This window comes from Notolepis coatsorum (genome assembly GCF_963971535.1).
Source record: "Notolepis coatsorum genome assembly, chromosome: 7".
Taxonomy (NCBI): Eukaryota; Metazoa; Chordata; class Actinopteri; order Aulopiformes; family Paralepididae; genus Notolepis; species Notolepis coatsorum.
This window is the reverse complement of record NC_140171.1, coordinates 43,031,129-43,054,905: the sequence shown is the minus strand read 5'-3', so window position 1 is coordinate 43,054,905 and position 23,777 is coordinate 43,031,129. Positions and strand designations below refer to the sequence as shown.

Genomic DNA, 23,777 nt, shown 5'->3' with positions numbered 1-23,777 from the left:
TTGCAGCAGAGAGGGGAATGGTACCGGTTACATCGCCATGCGTCCTTCAGAGAAAGACAGGTCTTCCCAGTCAGGTAGGTGTCGCTCACAGTACATTTAGGCCTACCTACCATCATGCATTTTAAAAGACCACAGTTCAACTATATTCTTATCTTGTAAGAATATACTATACTTCATCCAATAAACCAGACTATTGTGTAACTTTATTTGATGGAGATGTGAGTGCTGACATTCATGTTGTGCTCTTTTTGTAGGCATAACATTACAGATTGGGTGCAATGAGTTTAGCATCATGTTCAATATGCCATCAGTTAGCTTGTATCGGGCAAAGAGCCGACATTGAGCTGAAACACACTACTCTGCAATCTTTTAGGCTAGGTTAGGTAGCCAAGCCTAGACTAAAAGCTTGTTAAGTAGCCTAGTCTCTTTCAAATCCATGTCTGCTATTCACCTTTGATACTGTAGCAAATTCAGAGGGCAATTAGGCTAACTATACTATGGGCTTAGGCTAACTAGACTATTGGCTTAGGCTAACTAGACTATTGGTTTAGGCTAACTACTATTGGCTTAGGCTAGCTTAGCCACTAAACTGGACACAGTTTTCATTAGAAAATGGCTATTTGTGTGTGTGTCTCATTCTGTCTTTCTCTCACATCCTGTCTCTTTTTTTCTCTCTCCCCTATCCCTCTCACTCTCTATCCATCCCACTTTCTCTCTTTCACCCTCTCTCTCCCTTCCTCCCTCTCTGTCTCTCACCCTTTATCTCCTTCCCTCGCCGTGCCCTCTCACTCTCCCCCTCCCTCTCCCCCTCCCCTCTCACTCTCCCCTCCCCTCTCACTCTCCCCCTCCCATCTCACTCTCCCCCTCCCTTCTCACTCTCCCCCTCACATCTCACTCTCCCCTCCCCTCTCACTCTCCCCCTTCCCTCTCACTCTCCCCTCCCCTCTCACTCTCCCCCTCCCATCTCACTCTCCCCCTCCCATCTCACTCTCCCCCTCCCCTCTCACTCTCCCCCTCCCATCTCACTCTCCCCCTCCCCTCTCACTCTCCCCCTCCCCTCCCCTCTCTCCCTCCCCTCTCACGCTCCCCCTCCCTTCTCACTCTCCCCCTCCCCTCTCACTCTCCCCTCCCCCCTCTCACTCTCCCATCTCATCTCACTCTCCCCCTTCCCTCTCCCCCTCCCCTCCCATCTCACTCTCCCCTCCCTTTCTCACTCTCCCCCTACCCTCTCACTCTCCCCTCTCACTCTCCCCCTCCCCTCCCATCTTCCCCTCCCCTCCCATCTTCCCCTACCCTCTCACTCTCCCCTCCCCTCTCACTCTCGCCTCCCTTTCTCACTCTCCCCCTACCCTCTCACTCTCCCCTCTCACTCTCCCCCTCCCCTCCCATCTTCCCCTACCCTCTCACTCTCCCCCTCCCCTCTCACTCTCCCCTCTCACTCTCCCCCTCCCCTCCCATCTTCCCCTCCCCTCTCACTCTCCCCCTCCCCTCTCACTCTCCCCCTCCCCTCCCATCTTCCCCTCCCCTCTCACTCTCCCCCTCCCCTCTCACTCTCCCCTCCTCTAGATGATATTGATGAACTGTCTTTGGATACAGAGGATCTGCTCAGTTTTTCCTACCAGGTGGCCAAAGGCATGGAGTACATCACCTCCAAGAACGTAAGGCGTGTGTGCGTTTGTGTGTGTGTGTACATGCATGTGTGTGTGTGTGTCTGTCTACATGCATGTGTGTGTGTGTGTGTGTGTGTGTGTGTGTATGTATGTATGTGTGTGTATGTACATGTGTGTGTGTGTGTGTATGTATGTATGTACGTGTGTGTGTGTGTGTGTGTATGTATCTACATGTGTGTGTGTGTGTGTGTGTGTATGTATGTGTGTGTGTGTGTGTGTGTGTGTGTGTGTGTGTGTGTGTATGTATGTATGTGTGTGTGTGTGTGTCTGCGTGTGTGTGTGCGTGTGCGTGTGTGTGCGTGTGCGTGTGTGTGTGTGTGTGTGTGTGTGTGTGTGTGTGTGTGTGTGTGTGTGTGTGTGTGTGTGTGTGCAAACTGAGCGTGTGTGGATGATGCAACTCATTCATTTTACAGGAAGTGCTTATACAGTCAATATACCGTACATTTAGGTTACTTTGGCCTTGTTCAGACTGCCAGCCCAAATCCATTTTTGGCAGATTGTATCCAGATTGATTTTTAGAATGTCTGGACAGCAAACATTTCTGGCATTTGTGATTCCAATCAGATTTCAAAGTTAGTGTCTTTAGCAACAACACACATCAGAGCGGCTGAGCAGCAGAGCTGTAGGGACATGGAGGGCAATACAGAGAGCACCAGTCTCCTGGCACCACCTGGGGGAGGCAAAGCTGGAATGAATGCTTCCGAGTTGGAAAGCCGTGTCACCAGCGTACGTAGTTACTGATGCCCACGTCGTTGCCACAGCAACCCGTGTTGATAGGCTGGTGATGCTTGGACACACAAATCCCATCTGATCATTTGCAAATAATAGTGCGGACAGTCTGTCTTAACACTTTCAGAGCCGGCCGTGTTTTCCTTTTTACCCCCTTGAATGCCCACATCCACTCCAATGTTGATTTGATGATTTGATTTTTATTTAGTACATACAATTTATACAATAGTATAAAAAACAAGGGGTACAAGGATAACATGTGAAAGTCTGTCGACTTGTTTCCAACATGGTCCCAAGAAGAATACAATAAATCACAAAGAAAGAGTTAAGAAGATAAAATAGATACAACAAGTAGATAAAATAGACAACACAATTTTCTTAAAGAGCCTCATTACATGTTAACGTTAATATCGCCTAATCTATGTTTTAAATTATGGCTATGTGTCTAATCTGCCCGTTGCATTATCAATGACCTATTTCCAGTCAACATTGTCGAAGCAGATTGTTTTTTTATCGGTTCATTTCCGTTTCATAGCATTTAGAAAACCCCTTGTTTTCACGGAGAAAAAAGAGGTTTCCATGATAATCGCCTTTTACTGGAATATTCTAGAACGTTGTCATTGTTCGGCCTATTTATGAATCGTCTTCAAATAAACGCTATATTATCGATAGTATTATGTGTACGCATGCACGCTCGTGGCGCGCGCTGAAAATCGCTTCTCCTATTTCCTGACGGCGCGCACAGTCAAACAGCCTATCACATAATCACATAAAAGCTTATAATCCGTGAAAACGGGTCTGATTATCCTTAGACTGGTAACATAGATTCCTTACCTGAGATCAGATGGTATCCAAATGGATTATTCCAATTCCTGATCGCCATTCGAAAAAATCGATCCTTTTATTGATCGACCGTGTATACTGTAAAACACATATTCCCCACTGCTCTGAGAGTCCAGCATGAAGCTGGTAGACGCCGGTTGCATGAGTGAGAAGTAAAATGTGGAGTGCAGGTTTTTTTTTCTCATTCATTTTCATTGAGTTCAATCCAAAAGGGTGAATTACCATCTGGGAGACGATAGGGGGCGCTTTTTTCACATCTGAGCGCCTGAGGTAGCTGAATTTCCAACGGTAGACTCGGTTGATGAAATATGATTTCAGATCGCTAAAAAAAAAAAAGAGAGAGAACAAACGAATATTCTCGTGAGTGGGCATTCAACCCGCGGGGGATAAACACGTGAAAACTCGTGGATGGCATTCAAAGTGTTAATGATCTGATTTGCCTGCAGTCTGAACACAATCTTGGTGTGTGTGTGTGTGTGTGTGTGTGTGTGTGTGTGTGTGTGTGTGTGTGTGTGTGTGTGTGTGTGTGTGTGTGTGTGTGTGTGTGTGTGTGTGTGTGTGTGTGTGTGCGTGCAGTGTATCCACAGGGACCTGGCAGCCAGGAACATTCTGCTAACTCAAGGCAGGGTGGCTAAGATCTGTGACTTTGGACTGGCTCGAGACATCACCACAGACGCCAACTACGTACTCAGGGGAAATGTGAGTCTCTCTCTCTCTCTCTCTCTCTCTCTCTCTCTCTCTCTCTCTCTCTCTCTCTCTCGCTCTCTCGCTCTCTCTTTCTATCCCTCCCTCTTACTGTAAATCAAGATGTAGAGGGAACAGAGGAAACAACAGGGGTAACTGTAGGTCACATGCACGCCTCACTTGGCTTCCTTTTGTCAAAACACTGTGACTCCTAGACCTTGGGGATCGGATGTGCTTGACGGCGGGCTGCAGGACATACAGTGTGCCAGGCTCCGATGACGTGGGGTGCGTGGGGTTCGGAGCTACGGCTGTAACTGTAAAACAGAGTCTAGACACATGACTCCACTGAAACCCATACAGATCAAATTCCTCTGTGGGCATCACGGACAGCAGGCATCCCAGCGGTGTGTTGTGACCCAGTCCTCTAGTATTCATGTGTTATAACCCTGTGTTATAATAACCCAGTCCTCTAGTGTTCATGTGTTATAACCCAGTCCTCTAGTGTTCATGTGTTATAACCCAGTCCTCTAGTGTTCATGTGTTATAACCCAGTCCTCTAGTGTTCATGTGTTATAACCCAGTCCTCTAGTGTTCATGTGTTATAACCCAGTCCTCTAGTGTTCATGTGTTATAACCTAGTCCTCTAGTGTTCATGTGTTATAACCCAGTCCTCTAGTGTTCATATGTTATGACCCAGTCCTCTAGTGTTCATGTGTTATAACCCAGTCCTCTAGTGTTCATGTGTTATAACCCAGTCCTCTAGTGTTCATATGTTATGACCCAGTCCTCTAGTGTTCATGTGTTATAACCCAGTCCTCTAGTGTTCATGTGTTATAACCTAGTCCTCTAGTGTTCATGTGTTATAACCCAGTCCTCTAGTGTTCATGTGTTATAACCCAGTCCTCTAGTGTTCATGTGTTATAACTAGTCCTCTAGTGTCCATGTGTTATAACCCAGTCATCTAGTGTTCATGTGTTATAACCCAGTCCTCTAGTGTTCATGTGTTATAACCCAGTCCTCTAGTGTTCATGTGTTATAACCCAGTCCTCTATTGTTCATGTGTTATAACTAGTCCTCTAGTGTCCATGTGTTATAACCCAGTCCTCTAGTGTTCATGTGTTATAACCCAGTCCTCTAGTGTCCATGTGTTATAACCCAGTCCTCTAGTGTTCATGTGTTATAACCCAGTCCTCTAGTGTTCATGTGTTATAACCTAGTCCTCTAGTGTTCATGTGTTATAACCCAGTCCTCTAGTGTTCATGTGTTATAACCCAGTCCTCTAGTGTTCATGTGTTATAACCTAGTCCTCTAGTGTTCATGTGTTATAACCCAGTCCTCTAGTGTTCATGTGTTATAACTAGTCCTCTAGTGTTCATGTGTTATAACTAGTCCTCTAGTGTTCATGTGTTATAATAACCCAGTCCTCTAGTGTTCATGTGTTATAACCCAGTCCTCTAGTGTTCATGTGTTATAACCTAGTCCTCTAGTGTTCATGTGTTATAACCCAGTCCTCTAGTGTTCATGTGTTATAACTAGTCCTCTAGTGTTCATGTGTTATAACTAGTCCTCTAGTGTTCATGTGTTATAACCCAGTCCTCTAGTGTTCATATGTTATGACCCAGTCCTCTAGTGTTCATGTGTTATAACCCAGTCCTCTAGTGTTCATGTGTTATAACCCAGTCCTCTAGTGTCCATGTGTTATAACCCAGTCCTCTAGTGTTCATGTGTTATAACCCAGTCCTCTAGTGTTCATGTGTTATAACCCAGTCCTCTAGTGTTCATGTGTTATAACCTAGTCCTCTAGTGTTCATGTGTTATAACCCAGTCCTCTAGTGTTCATGTGTTATAACTAGTCCTCTAGTGTTCATGTGTTATAACTAGTCCTCTAGTGTTCATGTGTTATAACCCAGTCCTCTAGTGTTCATATGTTATGACCCAGTCCTCTAGTGTTCATGTGTTATAACCCAGTCCTCTAGTGTTCATGTGTTATAACCCAGTCCTCTAGTGTTCATATGTTATGACCCAGTCCTCTAGTGTTCATGTGTTATAACCTAGTCCTCTAGTGTTCATGTGTTATAACCCAGTCCTCTAGTGTTCATGTGTTATAACCCAGTCCTCTAGTGTTCATGTGTTATAACTAGTCCTCTAGTGTCCATGTGTTATAACCCAGTCCTCTAGTGTTCATGTGTTATAACCCAGTCCTCTAGTGTTCATGTGTTATAACCCAGTCCTCTAGTGTTCATGTGTTATAACCCAGTCCTCTAGTGTTCATGTGTTATAACTAGTCCTCTAGTGTTCATGTGTTATAACCCAGTCCTCTAGTGTTCATGTGTTATAACCCAGTCCTCTAGTGTTCATGTGTTATAACCTAGTCCTCTAGTGTTCATGTGTTATAACCCAGTCCTCTAGTGTTCATGTGTTATAACTAGTCCTCTAGTGTTCATGTGTTATAACTAGTCCTCTAGTGTTCATGTGTTATAACCCAGTCCTCTAGTGTTCATGTGTTATAACCCAGTCCTCTAGTGTTCATGTGTTATAACCTAGTCCTCTAGTGTTCATGTGTTATAACCCAGTGTTATAACCCAGTCCTCTAGTGTTCATGTGTTATAACCCAGTCCTCTAGTGTTCATGTGTTATGACCCAGTCCTCTAGTGTTCATGTGTTATAACCTAGTCCTCTAGTGTTCATGTGTTATAAACTAGTCCTCTAGTGTTCATGTGTTATAACCCAGTCCTCTAGTGTTCATGTGTTATAACCTAGTCCTCTAGTGTTCATGTGTTATAAACTAGTCCTCTAGTGTTCATGTGTTATAACCCAGTGTTATAACCCAGTCCTCTAGTGTTCATGTGTTATAACCCAGTGTTATAACCCAGTCCTCTAGTGTTCATGTGTTATAACCCAGTCCTCTAGTGTTCATGTGTTATAACCCAGTCCTCTAGTGCAGTGGTTCCCAAAGTCGGGGTCGCGACCCAAAGGTGGGCGAGTTGATTTAATTTTTTTTTGTCAGGCCACTGAACTTAGAAGCAGGCCAGGACAGTGTTTCTAGTTGTATTCTAAAATTATATTCTATTGTATTCTAAAATGTGACTATATGGTTTTATATTAACTTAATAAATAAACAAAAACGAAAAATCTACTTATTTCAACGAACATTTCAAACTAAATAACAGATTATGCACATAAAACGCTGAAAACAACCGAAGCAACAATAGTATTTTAATGAGGCTATTATTATTATCATTATTATTTTGCAACAAGTTAGCCCTCTCATAAATAGCACATATAAATGAATAACTAACTTGAACTAACTTAATAGGATTGAAGTGATATTTGGCTTAATAAATCGGTTGCCTGGCAAAAAAAAAGAAAAAAAAAAGCCTGACGATGTGCATTGGGCCGCGGCTCTCTGACGCCTTATTTTCTGGGTCCCGGCCTGAAAAGTTTGGGAACCCCTGCTCTGGACCACCATGTGACCCTATAGAGAGGACACGTCCCTCCCCTTCCTCTGGACCACCATGTGACCCTATAGAGAGGACACGTCCCTCCCCTTCCTCTTGACCACCATGTGACCCTATAGAGAGGACACGTCCCTCCCCTTCCTCTGGACCATGTGACCCTATAGAGAGGTGAAGCCCCTCCCCTTCCTCTGGACCATGAGACCCTATAGAGAGGTGAAGTTAGAGGATTTTAATTAGAGGATGTGGTGGTTAGTTAGGGGACTTTAGTTAGAGGACTTTAGTTAGAGGATGTGGTGGTTAGTTAGAGGACTTTAGTTAGAGGACTTTAGTTAGAGGATGTGGTGGTTAGTTAGGGGACTTTAGTTAGAGGACGTGGTGGTTAGTTAGAGGACTTTAGTTAGAGGACGTGGTGGTTAGTTAGAGGACTTTAGTTAGAGGACGTGGTGGTTAGTTAGAGGACTTTAGTTAGAGGACGTGGTGGTTAGTTAGAGGACTTTAGTTAGAGGACGTGGTGGTTAGTTAGAGGACTTTAGTTAGAGGATGTGGTGGTTAGTTAGAGCAGTGGTTCCCAAAGTCGGGGTCGTGACCCAAAGGTGGGCCGCGAGCAGCCACGGGTGTGGGCCGCGGGATGATTTTTTTTTTTTTTTTTTTTTTGTCAGGCCACTGAACTTAGAAGCAGGCCAGGACAGTGTTTCTAGTTGTATTCTAAAATTCTATTCTATTGTATTCTAAAATGTGACTATATGGTTTTATATTAACTTAATAAATAAACAAAAACGAAAAATCTACTTATTTCAACGAACATTTCAAACTAAATAACAGATTATGCACATAAAACGCTGAAAATAACCGAAGCAACAATAGTATTTTAATGAGGCTATTATTATTATCATTATTATTTTGCAACAAGTTAGCCCTCTCATAAATAGCACATATAAATGAATAACTAACTTGAACTAACTTAATAGGATTGAAGTGATATTTGGCTTAAAAAATCGTCGCCTGGCAAAAAAAAAAAAAAAAAAAGCCTGACGATGTGCATTGGGCCGCGGCTCTCTGACGCCTTATTTTCTGGGTCCTGGCCTGAAAAGTTTGGGAACCCCTGCTCTAGTGTTCATGTGTTATAATAACCCAGTCATCTAGTGTCCATGTGTTATAACCCAGTCCTCTAGTGTCATGTGTTATAACGCAGTCCTCTAGTGTTCATGTGTTATAATAACCCAGTCATCTAGTGTTCATGTGTTATAATAACCCAGTCATCTAGAGTTCATGTGTTCCTTCCTCCTCTCCCTCCAGGCACGGGTGCCTGTGAAGTGGATGTCTCCAGAGAGTATCTTTGACTGTGTCTACACCTTCGAGAGTGACGTCTGGTCCTACGGCATCCTCCTCTGGGAAATCTTCTCTCTAGGTAAACATCCTGTTTGGAACTCTCTTAATTAAATGTGTGTACTGAGGTTGTATCCTTTAAAGCCAGGCGTTTTGAGCTTATCTGCCCCTAGTGGTGGCTCACAGGCATGGCACTTTGTTCAATCTATGCGAGAATTCTTCGCATTTATCACACACTGTGTGTCGTTGTTCTTTTTAGCCCGGGATCTGAAGTCAGTTCAGAGACTCTTTTAAATACTGCAGGGCTGTCAGGGCGGCTGGGTGGCGCAGCGGATATTGCGCTCGCCAACAACGCAAGAGACACCGGGTTCGAATCCGGCTGTCTGTGTTGCCTCCGGCTTGGGCCGGCTATCATACTAACTCAATTGGCAGAGTTAGCGGGAGGGAAGTCGAAGGGTGGTAGTCTGGTCGTTGTGAACAGCGACTCCTACAGGTCGGTTGGGGCGCCTGCCAGCAAAGTCAGGAAAATGGCGGGGGCAGTGTGAGCCTCCTACACGTTACTCCTCGCCAAATGAGAGTCCGCGCTGGCAGGTGAAAAGATGTGACAGGCTGCCTCCACATGTATCGGAGGGGACATGCAAGGCTTCTATCCTCCCTACAACTGGCCAGTGGGGGACATTTGAATATTCCTTCTAAAAAAAGGATGATATTCGATGATATTCGAATATCTATTGTTGCACATGCTGGACAGGTCAAAGTGTAGAGGTGACACAAATTGGACCAACCTCACCCCAGAGGTTAAATGGGTTTGCGTAGGACCAACAACCCTACCTGGAAAAAAAGCACGTTACTAAAGCATCTACGATAATTCAAAACCAACTCGACCTGGGAAAAGAAGGGCTCCCACACAGGAGGCGCATGACGCCGTGCAGTGAAAGCCGAAAGGAAGCTGTAAGGCCGACTCCCCTCTTAACCCCCAGGAAAACCACCAGAATTGCCACATGGAACATCAGGACGATGTACGAACCAGGGAAGACAGTCCAGGTAGCACAGGAGATGAGGAACTACAACATCTCTCTCCTGGGCTTGTGTGAGACAAGGTGGCTACAAGCAGGGCAACTGAGATTGGCATCTGGGGAGATGGTGCTCTACTCCGGTCATACAGAAGAAGGCACCCCACACACGGAAGGGGTGGCCCTGATGCTGGCTCCGGAGGCACAGCGCTCTCTCATTGGTTGGGAACCGGTGAACCCACAAATCATCACCGCTAAGTTCACCACTTGGCTACACGCCGACAAACGACACAGAAGACGAGAAGAAAGCCAATTTCTATGAACAACTGCAGGCTGTACTGGACAGACGGAGAGAAAAAGATATCACCATCCTCATGGGTGATTTCAACGCCAAGATAGGAGCCAACAACACGGGCTACGAAGACATCATGGGCGTACATGGATTGGGGCAGATGAATGAAAATGGAGAAATGTTTGCAGACCTGTGCTCCCTCAACCAACTGGTAATAGGAGGCAGCATCTTCCCCCACAAACGTATCCACAAGGCCACATGGAGATCTCCAGATCAAGCTACGGAATAGACCACATATGCATCAACAGAAAGTTCAGGAGGTCATGGCAAGATGTACGAGTCAAGAGAGGGGCAGACGTGGCATCAGACCATCATCTCGTGCTGACGATCATAAAACTACGTCTGAAGAAGTACGCCACAACCACCGGTGCAAGAACCAGATATGACGTCGGACTTCTTAGGAACAAAGAAATACACAGTAGATTCCAGATCAGCCTTACCAACAGGTACCAGCAACTACAGGAACAGGATGAAGACACAGATGCGGACATAGAAACTCAATGGCAGCACATAAAGACGTTGTGGCTGGACACTTGCAAAGAAATATTGGGAAAGAAGAAGACAAAACACAAGGAATGGGTCTCAATGGAAACAGTCCAGAAACTGAAAGAAAGAAAGGAGAGGAAAGAGAAACTGAACACAAGCAAAACAAGATCAGCAAAAGCAAAGGCACAGGAAGAATACACCCAAGCCAATACAGAGGTGAAGAGTAAGTAAGTAAGTAAGTAAGTAAGTAAGTAAGTAAGTAAGTAAGTAAGTAAGTAAGTAAGTAAGTAAGTAAGTAAGTAAGTAAGTAAGTAAGTAAGTAAGTAAGTAAGTAAGTAAGTAAGTAAGTAAGTAAGTAAGTAAGTAAGTAAGTAAGTAAGTAAGTAAGTAAGTAAGTAAAGTTTATTTATATAGCACTTTTCACAGAGAGAACTCACAAAGTGCTTTACATACAGCAGAAATAAAATATAAAATATAAAAATAAAAAGCAAGAACCATTCAAGTGATAAGAGACAGAACAAAAACACAACGCATAAAAAAAAGAAAAAAAAGATACATATTTTATACCTGGAGGAGAAGCTCAAACATTACCCAAAGGCCTGTTTAAACAGTAATGTTTTTAGCAGATTCTTTTAAATGTCAACAGACGCTGCAGCTCTTAGACCACGAGGAAGAGCATTCCAGAGTCTAGGCGCTACAGATTGAAAGGCTCTGTCACCTTTGGTGATCAACCTGGTGCACGGAATGACCAACAGATCCTGGTCAGCTGTCCTCAGGGTCCTGCTGGGCACATATGGTTCCAGCAGGTCGGTTAAATATTCTGGTGCCTGGCCATGCAAAGCTCTAAAAGTGAGCACCAGGACCTTGAAATTAATTCTAAGATGTATAGGAAAGCCAGTGCAAGGAGGCTAGAACTGGAGTGATGTGACACCTTCTGCTTGATCTGGTTAGCAGTCTTGCAGCAGTATTTTGGATGAACTGGAGGCGGTCTATGGATGATTTATTGAGGCAGGTGAGAATCGAATTGCAGTAGTCTTAGTAGCATTAAGAAGGATAAAAGAGATCTCATAGACAACCTAGCCAAACTAGCAGAAACAGCGGCAGGGCAAGGCAACATGAAATACCTCTATATGATCACTAGGAAGTTAGCAGGCAAGTTCCCAACATACGGACAAACCGGTAAAAGACAAACAGGGAAACCCACTTACAACAACAGAGGAGCAGCAGAGAAGATGGGCTGAACATTTCAAAGAACTACTGAACCAACTAGCCCGACAGAGCCAGCGGACATTACACCAGCGGAGAGAACACTTCCAATAAACTGTGATAAACCCAGCAAAGCAGAGATAAAAAAAATCTATTATCTCAACGAAGGACGGAAAATCTGCAGGACCAGATGAAATACCAGCAGAAGCCATCCAGGCCGACTTGAAGACTGCGGTAGATATGCTTCATAGCCTCTTCACCAAGATCTGGGAGGAAGAAAAGATTCCAGAAGAATGGAAAGATGGAATCATCATCAAGCTACCAAAAAAGGGAGATCTCACAAACTGCAACAACTACAGAGGAATAATGCTTCTATCAGTACCGCGAAAAGTTCTCAACAGAATTATACTGGACAGAATGAGTGTTGCAGTGGATCCCATGCTTCGAGACCAGCAGGCAGGCTTCCGGAGCAACAGATCTTGTACGGACCAGATCGCCACACTGCGCATCATTATAGAGCAATCCATCGAATGGAACTCTCCATTATACATAAACTTCATAGACTATGAAAAAGCCTTTGACAGCGTGGATAGAGAGACTCTGTGGAAACTGCTGAGGCATTATGGTATGCCAGAGAAAATCATCACTCTGATTCAAAACACCTATCAAGGAACATCATGCAAAGTTTTACATGCAGGCCAACTGTCAGAGAGTTTTGAGGTCAAGACCGGTGTGCATCAGGGATGCCTCCTATCGCCCTTTCTCTTCCTCCTAGTCATAGACTGGATTATGAAGACCACCACAAAAGGAAAGAAAAACGGCATACAGTGGACCCTATGGATACAACTGGATGACCTCGACTTTGCTAATGACCTGGCTCTCCTGTCACACAACTACAACCAGATGGAGGACAAGACAACCAAGCTGGCAACTACATCCCTTGAGACTGGGTTGAGAATAAACAGGAAGAAAACCAACCTAATGATGATCAACACCTCTACCAAAAACACAGTCACATTAGGTGATGAATCCATACAGGAAGTCAACTCCTTCACTTACCTAGGCAGCATCTTGGATAAGAAGGGCGGCACAGACGGCGACGTCACAGACAGAGTAGGCAAAGCCAGAGCAGCCTTCATCATTCTGAAGAACATCTGGTCTTCCAAGGACATCGCCATGACAACCAAAGTGCGGCTCTTCAATTCAAATGTAAAATCCATCCTTCTCTACGGTTCAGAGACTTGGAGAATGACGAAAAGAACATTGCAGAAGATACAGACCTTTATAAACAGCTGTCTGAAGCGCATCTTTGGGATCCGGTGGCCAAACAAAATCAAGAATGAGGAACTATGGCTGAAAGGAAGACAGGAACCAGTGGATAAGCAGATCCTGAGACGAAAGTGGAGATGGATAGGCCACACTTTGAGGAAACCGGCTACCAGTACTACACGCCAGGCCCTGACTTGGAATCCCCAGGGAAAGCGGAAGAGAGGGCGGCCTAAGAACACCTGGAGGCGGGACACTGAGGCGGAGCTCAAGAGACAAGGAACTAGCTGGGGGGAGGCAGAAAGGACAGCCCAAAGTCGTGTTGGATGGAGAAAATTCGTTTATTTTTTTTTAATAATAATTAAAAAAAGAATTAGCTTTATTGTTTGTTATTTCCGTTTTCGTTATTGTTGTTGTTGTTGTTGTTAATATGTCCTGTGAAGTCCTGTTTATTGTTGTTATTACTGTATTGTGTAAAAATTTGTTAAAAAAAATGGACCACAAAAAAAACACAATTCACACAATTCGAATATACATTTTTACAATCGAATGTATGTTTTTTTTAACAATTCGATTATAAATTCGAATATAGAATATTCGTTGACAGCCCACTGCCACCCAAGTTCCAGTGATGCAAGTGATGGAGTAGCCATGCTTTGCTGCAGCTCCAGCGCATCCTGCTACTTTACAATTGTATTGAATTATTTTTAGGGATGCCCCGATCGATCGGCCAGCGATCGGTATCGGCCGATATTCAGTATAAATATATCCTCCTCCCCTGCACTTCCCGCACCCGTGTCAACAAGAGGCTCCGGCAATAGTCTGCTCTAGTGCATGCAACCTCTGTGAGCTAACGTTAGCTAATGACCCAGTCAACTATTCACTTTTAGTTTAATACATGAGGCATTGTCTAACGGTATCTAGCCGGCTAGCTACTGATAGCTCCTGATATCAACAAATGCTCCAGCAATAGTCTAGTAGTGCATGATACCTCCGTTAGCTCGGTAGCTCACATTAGCTCACGTTAGCTCACGTTAGCTCACTGTTCAAAACGAAATGTCCCATTAAACTAAATAGTTCACTGAGGCGTTGTCTTAACGTTATCTAGCCGGCTAGCAGTAGCTACAGATAGCTCCTGAGGACCTGATATCAATGTCTTATAACATTGATTCGATGCGTATTCGAGCTCTTGGCTTGCATCGCAGTCACGAAAGGGGCTAGCTGAGGGAGTAGGGGATATCTGCAGAGCCGCAGATATACCCTGCTGAGGGCATGCTGAATGTGATTTTACCAAAGTAGAGTATACACACAGACAGTGGAGATAGCGAGCATTTTGACTTGTTGCGTGGTGGTGATGTCTCGCAGATAATACAACTACAAGTATAATTATACAATATATATATTTTATAAAAATTATTTACACGTGTGTTGTATAAGTTGAAAATGACCCAAATAAACCAAACTAAAAAGTTAAATAAAAATACTTCCACTCTTGTCATGTGGTGTATTTTATTATTATGTACAGTACTTTGCTAATAATATGTTTATACTACTATCTACTATACCTATACTACTATATATATATATATGAATATACCTATATCACTCAATTTAAATGTAATTGTTACTCATTTCGGGTCACAACCCATAGTTTAGGAAACCAAGATGTATAAGGGACGGTTCAGACAACTTTGAATCAAGACAATCTATTAAAAAAAAAAGCACGATCACAGGAATATCATTCTGTACATTTTCAAAGTCAGGAACATTTAATATATGACAATTGTGTGTGTGTGTGTGTGTGTGTGTGTGTGTGTGTGTGTGTGTGTGTGTGTGTGTGTGTGTGTGTGTGTGTGTGTGTGTGTGTGTGTGTGTGTGTGTGTGTGTGTGTGTGTGTGTGTGTGTGTGTGTGTGTGTGTGTGTATGTGTGTGTGTGTGTGTGTGTGTGTTTAGGTAAGAGCCCATACCCTGGCGTGCAGGTGGGCTCAGCATTCTACAGGATGATTCAGCAGGGCCACAGGATGAGCAGACCCGAGTTTGCTCCCACCGAGATGTGAGTGTGTGTGTGTGTGTGTGTCTGTGTGTGTGTGTACCCCCCATATTGCATCTATCCTACATTCGTACGGCAAGATTGTCACTACTGGTGGAGCAGGTATACGTATAAAGGTATAAAGTGTCTGTGTGTCTTCAGTAACTCACCCTGGTCTGTGTGCAGGTATGATATGATGCTGTGTTGCTGGAGCGAGGACCCTGTGAAGAGACCGTCCTTCAGGAAGCTGGTAGAGAAGGCTGAACTGCTGCTGTCAGAGAACACCAAGCATGTACGTAGAGAATGTTTGCACTTTCAAACATCCAGTTGTATCAATACAGTATCATATCATAACACATCATATCATAATATATAATATCATATCATATATCATATCATCATAATTTATAATATCATATCATAATATATCAACAATGATAGGAATAGAAATAAGAACAGTTATATAGTTCACATGTTCTGTTCTTCAGGTGTACCTGAACCTCAGCAATGCTCCAGTTCCTCCAGAGCAGCAGAGGGCGCCGTCTCGCAGGCTGAGCTCAGTCTGCAGCACCACTGCCCCCACGCAGCCTCTACTGCTAAGCACCAATGATGTCTTCATGGACTATGACACTGTCTGACACACACACACACACACACACACACACACACACACACACACTCGATGCACTTACTGAGACGGACACACATCTACGTAACGACAGAACATGCTATAATACACAGTCCCTACCTCCCTGGTTTGAATATTCAATTTTCTACCTTTACTATACAAACGAATAAGACAACAACACACTAACCTTCTTTCTCTACACACACACACACACGCGCGTGAATTTAGACAAAAACATTAACACAAAACTCTATTGAACACAAACCCCTACCTCCTGGATTGTTCTGTACCTTTGTAAACTAAAATAGCTAACAATACACAACTACTAACTATTACTAACTAACCCTCATATACACATACACACACACACACAGCCTTTATCTCGTCTCCATCAGTGCATTGATCTGTCTGCTACTGCAGGTATTTCAGGTACATGTTGTCTTACTGTATATGGAGCTGCTTCCTGCACTAACCATCCATCACCATCTGCCATCAGACCTACTGTAACAACAACCCCCATCAGAGCACATCCCCAATGTCCCCAAGGGGATCAATAGAGGAATATCTTATCGTATCCAGGAGCAGGCAGGAGAGACAGAGTCTCAGTGTTTCCATTGCATTGGGTTAAACAGAGACTGATCCCTGACGTTGGGAGGTGATGTTGAATTGTGGAATTATTCAATTATTATTAAACCTTTATTTAACCAGGTCCTCAGGAGTCCTCGTTGAGATTACAAGATCTCTTTTTGGAGGGAGCCCTGGCCAGGATAGCAGCAATACAGTGTTGCAAACAACATACAAGCAAACATTAAAAACAAATATAGCTAAACATGCAGTAGCAACTCACAGAATCATATGCCTAAAAAGACAGACAAGTGGAAATCCTGGATTTCCACAAGGGGATCAATAAAGGAATATCTTATGTTATCTCTTATCTTAAATGCAATCTAGCTAGGGGAAGCAATTACAAGTTCCAATTGAATCTGCCTCCAAACCCTTCACTACAATGAGAATCAGCTCATCTAGCTATACATCTGTCTGCAAGAGGTTCCAGACTGCAGGGGCAGTGGACATAAAGGGCTGTTTGTCATGGAATGGAACAGCAGAGAAAGAAAAACTATGCAACGGAAAATGATAAGTTGTATTATTATGTCGTCGTTATCCCTTTCAGGTGTACGGTTTATTTTATCTTATTATCTTGAAATTCGAGAATTCTAGATTATTCCACAAGTATTTCACTGCCATTGTACGTGTATAATGTGTATGTGACAAATACACTTTGACTTTAGCCATCATTAGAATGTTCAGTCATCAGAATTCCATATCACATTTAATATGGTACACCTGAAATGATTTAACGATTATCTCTAAAAGAGCTGCAGTAAATTATGATGTTAAGCTGCCTATTTTATCTACAAATCACTCAGATCATTGGGTGTCTCTCTTCTTTTAAAATAACAGGGTATGTCAGAGACACAGGACAGCGGCATAGCCTACTGTTGATAATGATAGCGGTGATTCACAAGTGAAGCCATAAGAAACAAATATTCAAATGTTTTACCATTGAATACTGTGACTTAACAAAATACGCTAATGAGAGTACGCTGGTGCATTGCTGTAGGTTTAGTTTTGGAAGAATTTGTATGTCTGTTAATGTTTTGAGATTTTGAGAAAGGCTTTTATGGCTGTTCATGACGTGTGCTCTTTCTACTTGTTGGTTTATGTATAGAATGTATGCAAATGTAAATATATACTATGGCTGTGCCTTTAGGATTGTTCAGTAATGTTGAGTGCATTTGGTTTTGGTTGGGAGACATGCTGGGAGGACAGACATCATGGGGTCTGTACGTGTAATAGAGCTCCAGCTAGATACACTGTTAATGATTTTGAGGTTTATGCAGTTTTGATACAGTTGGTTGACTTGTAATAAAGAACAAACCTGCAACGGTAAAGCGGTACAACTAGTGTGGTTCATGTCTTGAGTGTATATCCCACATTAAAGTAGCAATAGGCAACTTCGGAGAAATTAGCAAGAGTGAGTTTACCTGACTATCAAATCATTTTTTAAGGCTGCACGACAAAGGTCCTTTCCAGACTCCCAAAAGCACCAGCAGCTTTAAGCTGAATTAAAGAAAGATTATAATAAAAAATATTTACTTTTCAACACAATTGGCCAAATATTTTTTTCTGCCAAATGGTGTTCGTCCATCATCGCGTTCCTCTGCAAAAAGGAAGTTGCCTATTGCAGCTTTAAGGTATACATACCTGTATAGAGAAACCCCAAAAATGAAGAGAAACGCAGAAGAACATAATGTAATGTATAATAGTTGCAATTGGTTTTATTTTCAAATTTACCAAGAGGAGAGGGACAAGAGAGGGGGGATTATAATAATAGCAACAATTTGCTTCAAAATATTCATATTACATTTGACTTTGGGGTGGATAGAGGAGCACAGTTCAGAAGGGATATACAGACATACAGTACATGTAGCATAGCACCATTTCACACTGAAGACTGCTGCTGTTAACCCGGTGTACGTGTACAGTATTATACTAGAACTAGGTTTATAACAACCAAGGTGTGTAGTAAATAGGTGATCTATATGGGGGGGGGGGTGATTTTGCCTCACTGCCATTGTCAATGGCATTCCTTTCCAAATACCCTACACCCCGTTTTCAAACTGTTTCTTAATAACGTGTTCCCCCCTGAATCAGAGAGTCTTTAGAACGTGTTCTAAAGTGTGAACATAACCGGTTTTAGTAGTACTAGTGAAAACATTCACAGGTTCCTAAAGAGCGGTCCTGCAGCAGGGAAGCCGTGGGGATAAGACTGACTTCTAGATTCTATGAGTGGATCCTTGACCCGGAGAAACCTGGTTTCTCATTGAAACCCCTTCCTTTCCTTCATCACAAAAGCTTTTTAAAAGTTTTCTTTTCTATAATCAACAGTTACAACATCCATTAGTCTCTTTAAAAAACACCTTTACATTCTTTGGGCTGGGTATCAGTGACACTTATACTATTAATAACATTTCAACGTTGCCCTTAAGGGAAACGCCTTCAACACAAACTATAGACTCAAGAGGATCTGAATTTGTCGTGGGATGGCTGACCGACCTGGATCAAATTGCATTCCTCAATCGTTCAAACACCCTTTGATGCAATTAATTTCAATTCAAATTGAACCGAGGCACCAGAGAACAGTCTTCATCTTAATCCTCCAACGTCACACTACAGGCTTTTAATGTGACATAGATGAGCCACTGAAGATGTACCCTAGTGGATTCCCAGTGCTACTGCAGCCTGGTCTGAGGGGTGAGATGGGTTCTTCTAAACCGAGTGACACATTCCTACCCGTGTCCGTTTAGCAAGACAGCGTCCATTTAGTTTTTCTAGTCTCCGTTTGCCTCTAATGGATGACTTCTGCTCTGCATCGCTAAAGCATCCATTCGTCTCCAGTCGTACATCCTTGTCCATATGAAAATAAACAGTGATTCATAACATACATACAAATGCGCTCTCTCACACACAAAAACGTGTATTCAAGTTGAGCTGTCCCGCACCTGGGTTCAGAGAACACTCAGCCCAACCAGAGAGGAAGTTTCTTGAATATTACAATTATTTTCTTTTACTGCAACGCAAGAACTGATTGGCTATCGCCAGGGGCAACCAATAATGACCCCCAAGTGATACAAGAAGTAGAATCAAGAAGGAGAAACACTAAACACACATCTGAGACAAGCACACGTGCACGCTCACACACACACACACACACACACACACACACACACACACACACACACACACACACACACACACACACAGAATCTACTCTTTACTACACTCTCTGACACAAGACAACACATTCTCATAGCTCCTTTTCCAAACCATTACACTTCCTCCAATCCAAGGCTATTCAGTTTGATATGGCTTACAACTGTAGTACCTGGCTTGAGCACGGTTCCATTTTAACTCAAGAAGTGGAATTAAACATGGACCAGGGCCCCACCCGCGGTAACTTTTCGACTGCTGACTGAGATCTGAGTGAGAACTGAACTGCATGAGGGCGCCTTGAGGCCTGAAAGGAGGTCACGAAGGACAGTTCAGTGAGGTCACTGACGATAGAGGAGAGACCTTGAAACATCTACTGGAAATGTAGGTTAACTGTTCCCATCAGTTGATTCACATCTGGGTCAAATCTTCGGAAGACTTCTCTCCATTGACCATATTCACAAGTGAAAGTGAATGGAAGTCAATGGTGGTCAATGGTAAATTTCTTGTACCAAGACCGTTTTTTCCCCACCTACTAAAGAGAATTGGCCAGACAAAGTTTTGGTTTTTCACTTTCCAATGAGACAAAAAAAATAAAGACGACCTGACCATCGCTCGTCAAACTCCTGTAGTCACTGTAACCATCACTGTCCAATCCTTCCTGGTCTCGTTCCAGACTGAGGCAGAAGCAAGTCTATCTGTCCACATTCCTGAGAATACGAGTACCATCCAGCAAACTCCAAATCCTCCTTACTAAGTCAATTACGGTAAGACACAAGGGGCGACACACACGCGCACACACACACATCCATACACACAGTACTCATGCTCACGCACACAAAGATTGCATCCTCAAAAACACACACAGCTTACAAATAACTAGGTCTGGATAGTGATTTACTGTACACAACCACATTAAGTGCTAAAATATCAGGGGGGGTTAAAGATATACTGTTTGTTACATATAGGGCTCTCTGACTTTTAAAAATAATCCATACTATATACACATGTACTTTGTTAGGGGTGATATCTTGCGGGAAAATATATAAGCTTTTTAAGTCTGTTAAAAAAAAATAAAGGGAAAAAATATCTATTGACCATAGTGTTGTTATTGGCACTTGGAATCACTAAACCCGTCACACGTACAAGTGATCATTCTGCAAAGCGCTTCTTTAAACTGAATCTAGTTTCCTGTCGAACATGAGTTGGACTTCCAAAGTTATATAGACAAAGAGCTATTTTTTGTCTCTGAGACACAGTGTTTTAAAACTCAACGTTCAAAAAAAAACCAAGCCCAACCGTTTTTTTAAACAAACCGACATGACTTTAAAGCCTTATTCTGGACTATTAGAGAAAGGGGTGGTGGGGGGAGGGGGGGGTTGGGGTCTGGGAGAGATACTATATCCTTTAGCATAGTATCACTCAGTCTTTGACCAGAAAACCCTAGAAGAAAGTAAAAATTCATTTTTCAAAAGCAACTAATAAAAGCTTAACAGTTATTCTTTCCATGCATCATATAAAATACTACATTTCTGTCCCATTAGGCTATATTGGATATTTACAGGTTTTTATCATACAGTACATCTGTACAGGACCAGTCCTCTGTGACTTGCCTTCTGAGTCTCTCGTTACCGTGGCGATAGGGTGTTCTCTGGAGTTTTGTTGGGGTTTCCACGGAGACCAGAGCTCCCACACAGCTGCCCTGGTAGCTAAGGGAAGAGGAGGCTCTAATCCATACTGTTGCCGTGGTGACTCCTTACAGGCTCAGAGCCTTTTCCCCTTTCCTATAATTCATTTCTTTCAAATGGAAGAAGGGAGGACACAAATCCATGAAATGATCCATTAAGTTTTGGTAATGCCACCCACGAAGCTATCCGATTGGACGCTTCCTTCCCCATAGCCTACTGCGGTTGGCTGCTGACACTGTCAGTCCTGTGGGCTTTCTGCTGTTTTGGAGGCTGGGGTTTCAGCTGTTGCTGGTGCCTCTGATGATGAGACTGTTGTTGCTGTTGCTGCCTTTGCTGTTGTTGCTGTTGTGGTTGTTGTTGTTGTTGTTGTGGTTGTTGTGGTTGTTGTTGGTGCGTTGCCTGGGTGAAGGTGCCCTGTTGTTGGAGTGGGAAAGCTGCCTGCAGGATCAGTTGGGTGGACTGGTTACCATGGAGAAGACGGGTGCCCTGGTGGCGGTACAGTGTAACAAGATGAGAACACATGGCAATAAACAGTAGTTACTCACAATATTCAACTTCCAATATATAAAACATCCGTAATCTGCACTTCCTTATTTACATTGAATCCCTAAAGACAAAGAAATACTTTGCAAGCTAGCCCCAGGTAAATATTCTGAATTTGAATGTTGCCATTGAAATGTCTAAACACTTGAGGAGTTTTAATTTGTGACACTCACTACCCTCTAGTGTTACCTGTAGGAACTGCTGCTGTTGCTGCTGCCCCTGCTGGCCAGGTTGTGCAACTACAGTGGTCTGGCTCTGGGTGTCAGGAGCCTGAGCCGTCTGTGCTGGTTGCAGGGTCAGGGTCTGGGTTTGGCCCCCCTGCTGAGTGAAGAGAACGGTTAATTCACCAGGCATGAATACCTATGTTTGATTGTAAAATAAAATAAAAAGATAACCATAATGTTTTATAGGTATAGACCCTGGTTTATCAAGCAGTTTACCACTAAGATCAACTGTGCAGTGGATTACAGTAGAATGAAGATTATATTAATGCTGAGACACCAACTCACTCCTTCATCTCACCCTGGTACTGTTTCATTACTATCCTTCATTACTAAATCCTTCATATTATGATGAATTGAAAATGGGGGACCCTGATGTAAACAAGACGAAAGTCTTTCTCTGGTCTGCATCCCCTTAACAATTGTATGTATAATAATAATAATAATAATAATAATAATAATAATAATAATAATAATAATAATAATAATAATAATAATAATAATAATAATAATAATAATAATAATAATAATAATAATAATAATAATAATAATAATAATAATAATATATAATGCAGCTGTATTGAGCTGTACTGTACTGTACCCATTCTGCAATCTGTTAATAACGTTTTCAATCAATCAATCAATTCATCTCTGTTTCATTACTATCATCTATCCTTCATCTCACCCTGATACTGTTTCATTACTATCATCTATCCTCCATCTCACCCTGATACTGTTTCATTACTATCATCTATCCTCCATCTCACCCTGATACTGTTTCATTACTATCATCTATCCTCCATCTCACCCTGATACTGTTTCATTACTATCATCTATCCTACATCTCACCCTGATACTGTTTCATTACTATCATCTATCCTCCATCTCACCCTGATACTGTTTCATTACTATCATCTATCCTCCATCTCACCCTTATACTGTTTCATTACTATCATCTATCCTTCATCTCACCCTGATACTGTTTCTGTGAGGTTTTGTCCGCTGCCCACCCACTCGCTCTGTTCCTTTAAGGTATTTCAGTTAATTAATTGCATTCTCCTCTCCACACGCTTCTTCCTGTAGATGCCATTTGATTGGTGCTCTCCCAACCACACGCTTCTGGAGCAATGATCAATTTCATCCCGCAGCTGTCACAGCTTGTCATTAAGCACCCCTTGGCTTTAAATACCCTGATCTCCCTATTATTGATGTTGGATCGTTCTGAAATATTCCCTGCATTTGCCTGTTCCTTCCGTCGCTGCTTTCCCTGTTCTTTGCCTCCCAGGACTCTCGAGAAAGATTCCGTTTGGAGAACCTGCTTCCCCGTTACGAAGCGGTCGCCTTGTTTTGATCCGCCCGCTTCACGCGCTGCGCTCTGGTGAGTTTTTGTATACAGTCTTTTTGGATCTATCGTTTTTTGTGTGTGTTAAAGCACTGAAGAGATCCTGTTTTCGTTCAGACTGTTCCCACCTTTTTTGTCTGTTGGATTTTCACTTTTGGATTACCTAATTGTTTTCACTCTGGACACTGCTCACTGTGTGTTTCACACCGAAGATTCTGTCACTTGGAATTATTGTTTGGACAATTCACTTCACCAGTCACCTGTCAATTTTCAATTGTGCACTGAGCTAACTCGGACTCTCTCTCTCCCTATCCGCCTCCACCCGGAGTATATGCTGGGAGGATCTGCAGAGCGGCTCAGACGTCATGGACAAATTCCACAACGGAACCTTCCGGGAGAAGCTGCAGAGCAGCAAACATTCCTCACATGCCTGTTTCCCAGTTTGTTCTGTTCACCACCAGATTCATTCTTGTTACTCAGTAAATAAACACGCCCTTGATTTTGGCTAACTCTGAAACAACT

The 23,777-nt window shown here is 43.0% G+C and overlaps 2 protein-coding genes across 14 annotated transcripts in view; one reads left to right on the top strand and one right to left on the bottom strand.

Annotated features, from left to right (window-relative positions):
- Positions 1-17,631, top strand: part of kitb (KIT proto-oncogene, receptor tyrosine kinase b) — a 50,609-nt gene extending 32,978 nt beyond the window's left edge. For 2 of the 4 annotated variants that reach the window (XM_084319134.1, XM_084319132.1), the window contains exons 15-21: positions 10-74; positions 1,567-1,658; positions 3,819-3,941; positions 8,681-8,792; positions 14,987-15,086; positions 15,249-15,354; positions 15,551-17,631. In XM_084319134.1, the coding sequence (XP_084175260.1) occupies positions 10-74; positions 1,567-1,658; positions 3,819-3,941; positions 8,681-8,792; positions 14,987-15,086; positions 15,249-15,354; positions 15,551-15,700 (748 nt within the window). In that variant the 3' untranslated portion in view covers positions 15,701-17,631. Of the gene's footprint in view, positions 1-6; positions 75-1,566; positions 1,659-3,818; positions 3,942-8,680; positions 8,793-14,986; positions 15,087-15,248; positions 15,355-15,550 lie in introns of all 4 variants that reach the window. The other 2 variants (XM_084319133.1, XM_084319131.1) reach the window with 1 other exon arrangement.
- Positions 17,632-18,025: 394 nt separating this feature from the next.
- clockb (clock circadian regulator b) overlaps positions 18,026-23,777 on the bottom strand; it is a 70,845-nt gene continuing 65,093 nt past the window's right edge. For 8 of the 10 annotated variants that reach the window (XM_084319135.1, XM_084319139.1, XM_084319140.1 and 5 more), the window contains 2 exons: positions 21,882-22,013; positions 18,026-21,635 (listed from right to left, as the gene is read on the bottom strand). In XM_084319135.1, coding sequence (XP_084175261.1) covers positions 21,363-21,635; positions 21,882-22,013 — 405 coding nt within the window. In that variant the 3' untranslated portion in view covers positions 18,026-21,362. The remainder of the gene's footprint in view (positions 21,636-21,881; positions 22,014-23,777) is intronic. The other 2 variants (XM_084319137.1, XM_084319136.1) reach the window with 1 other exon arrangement.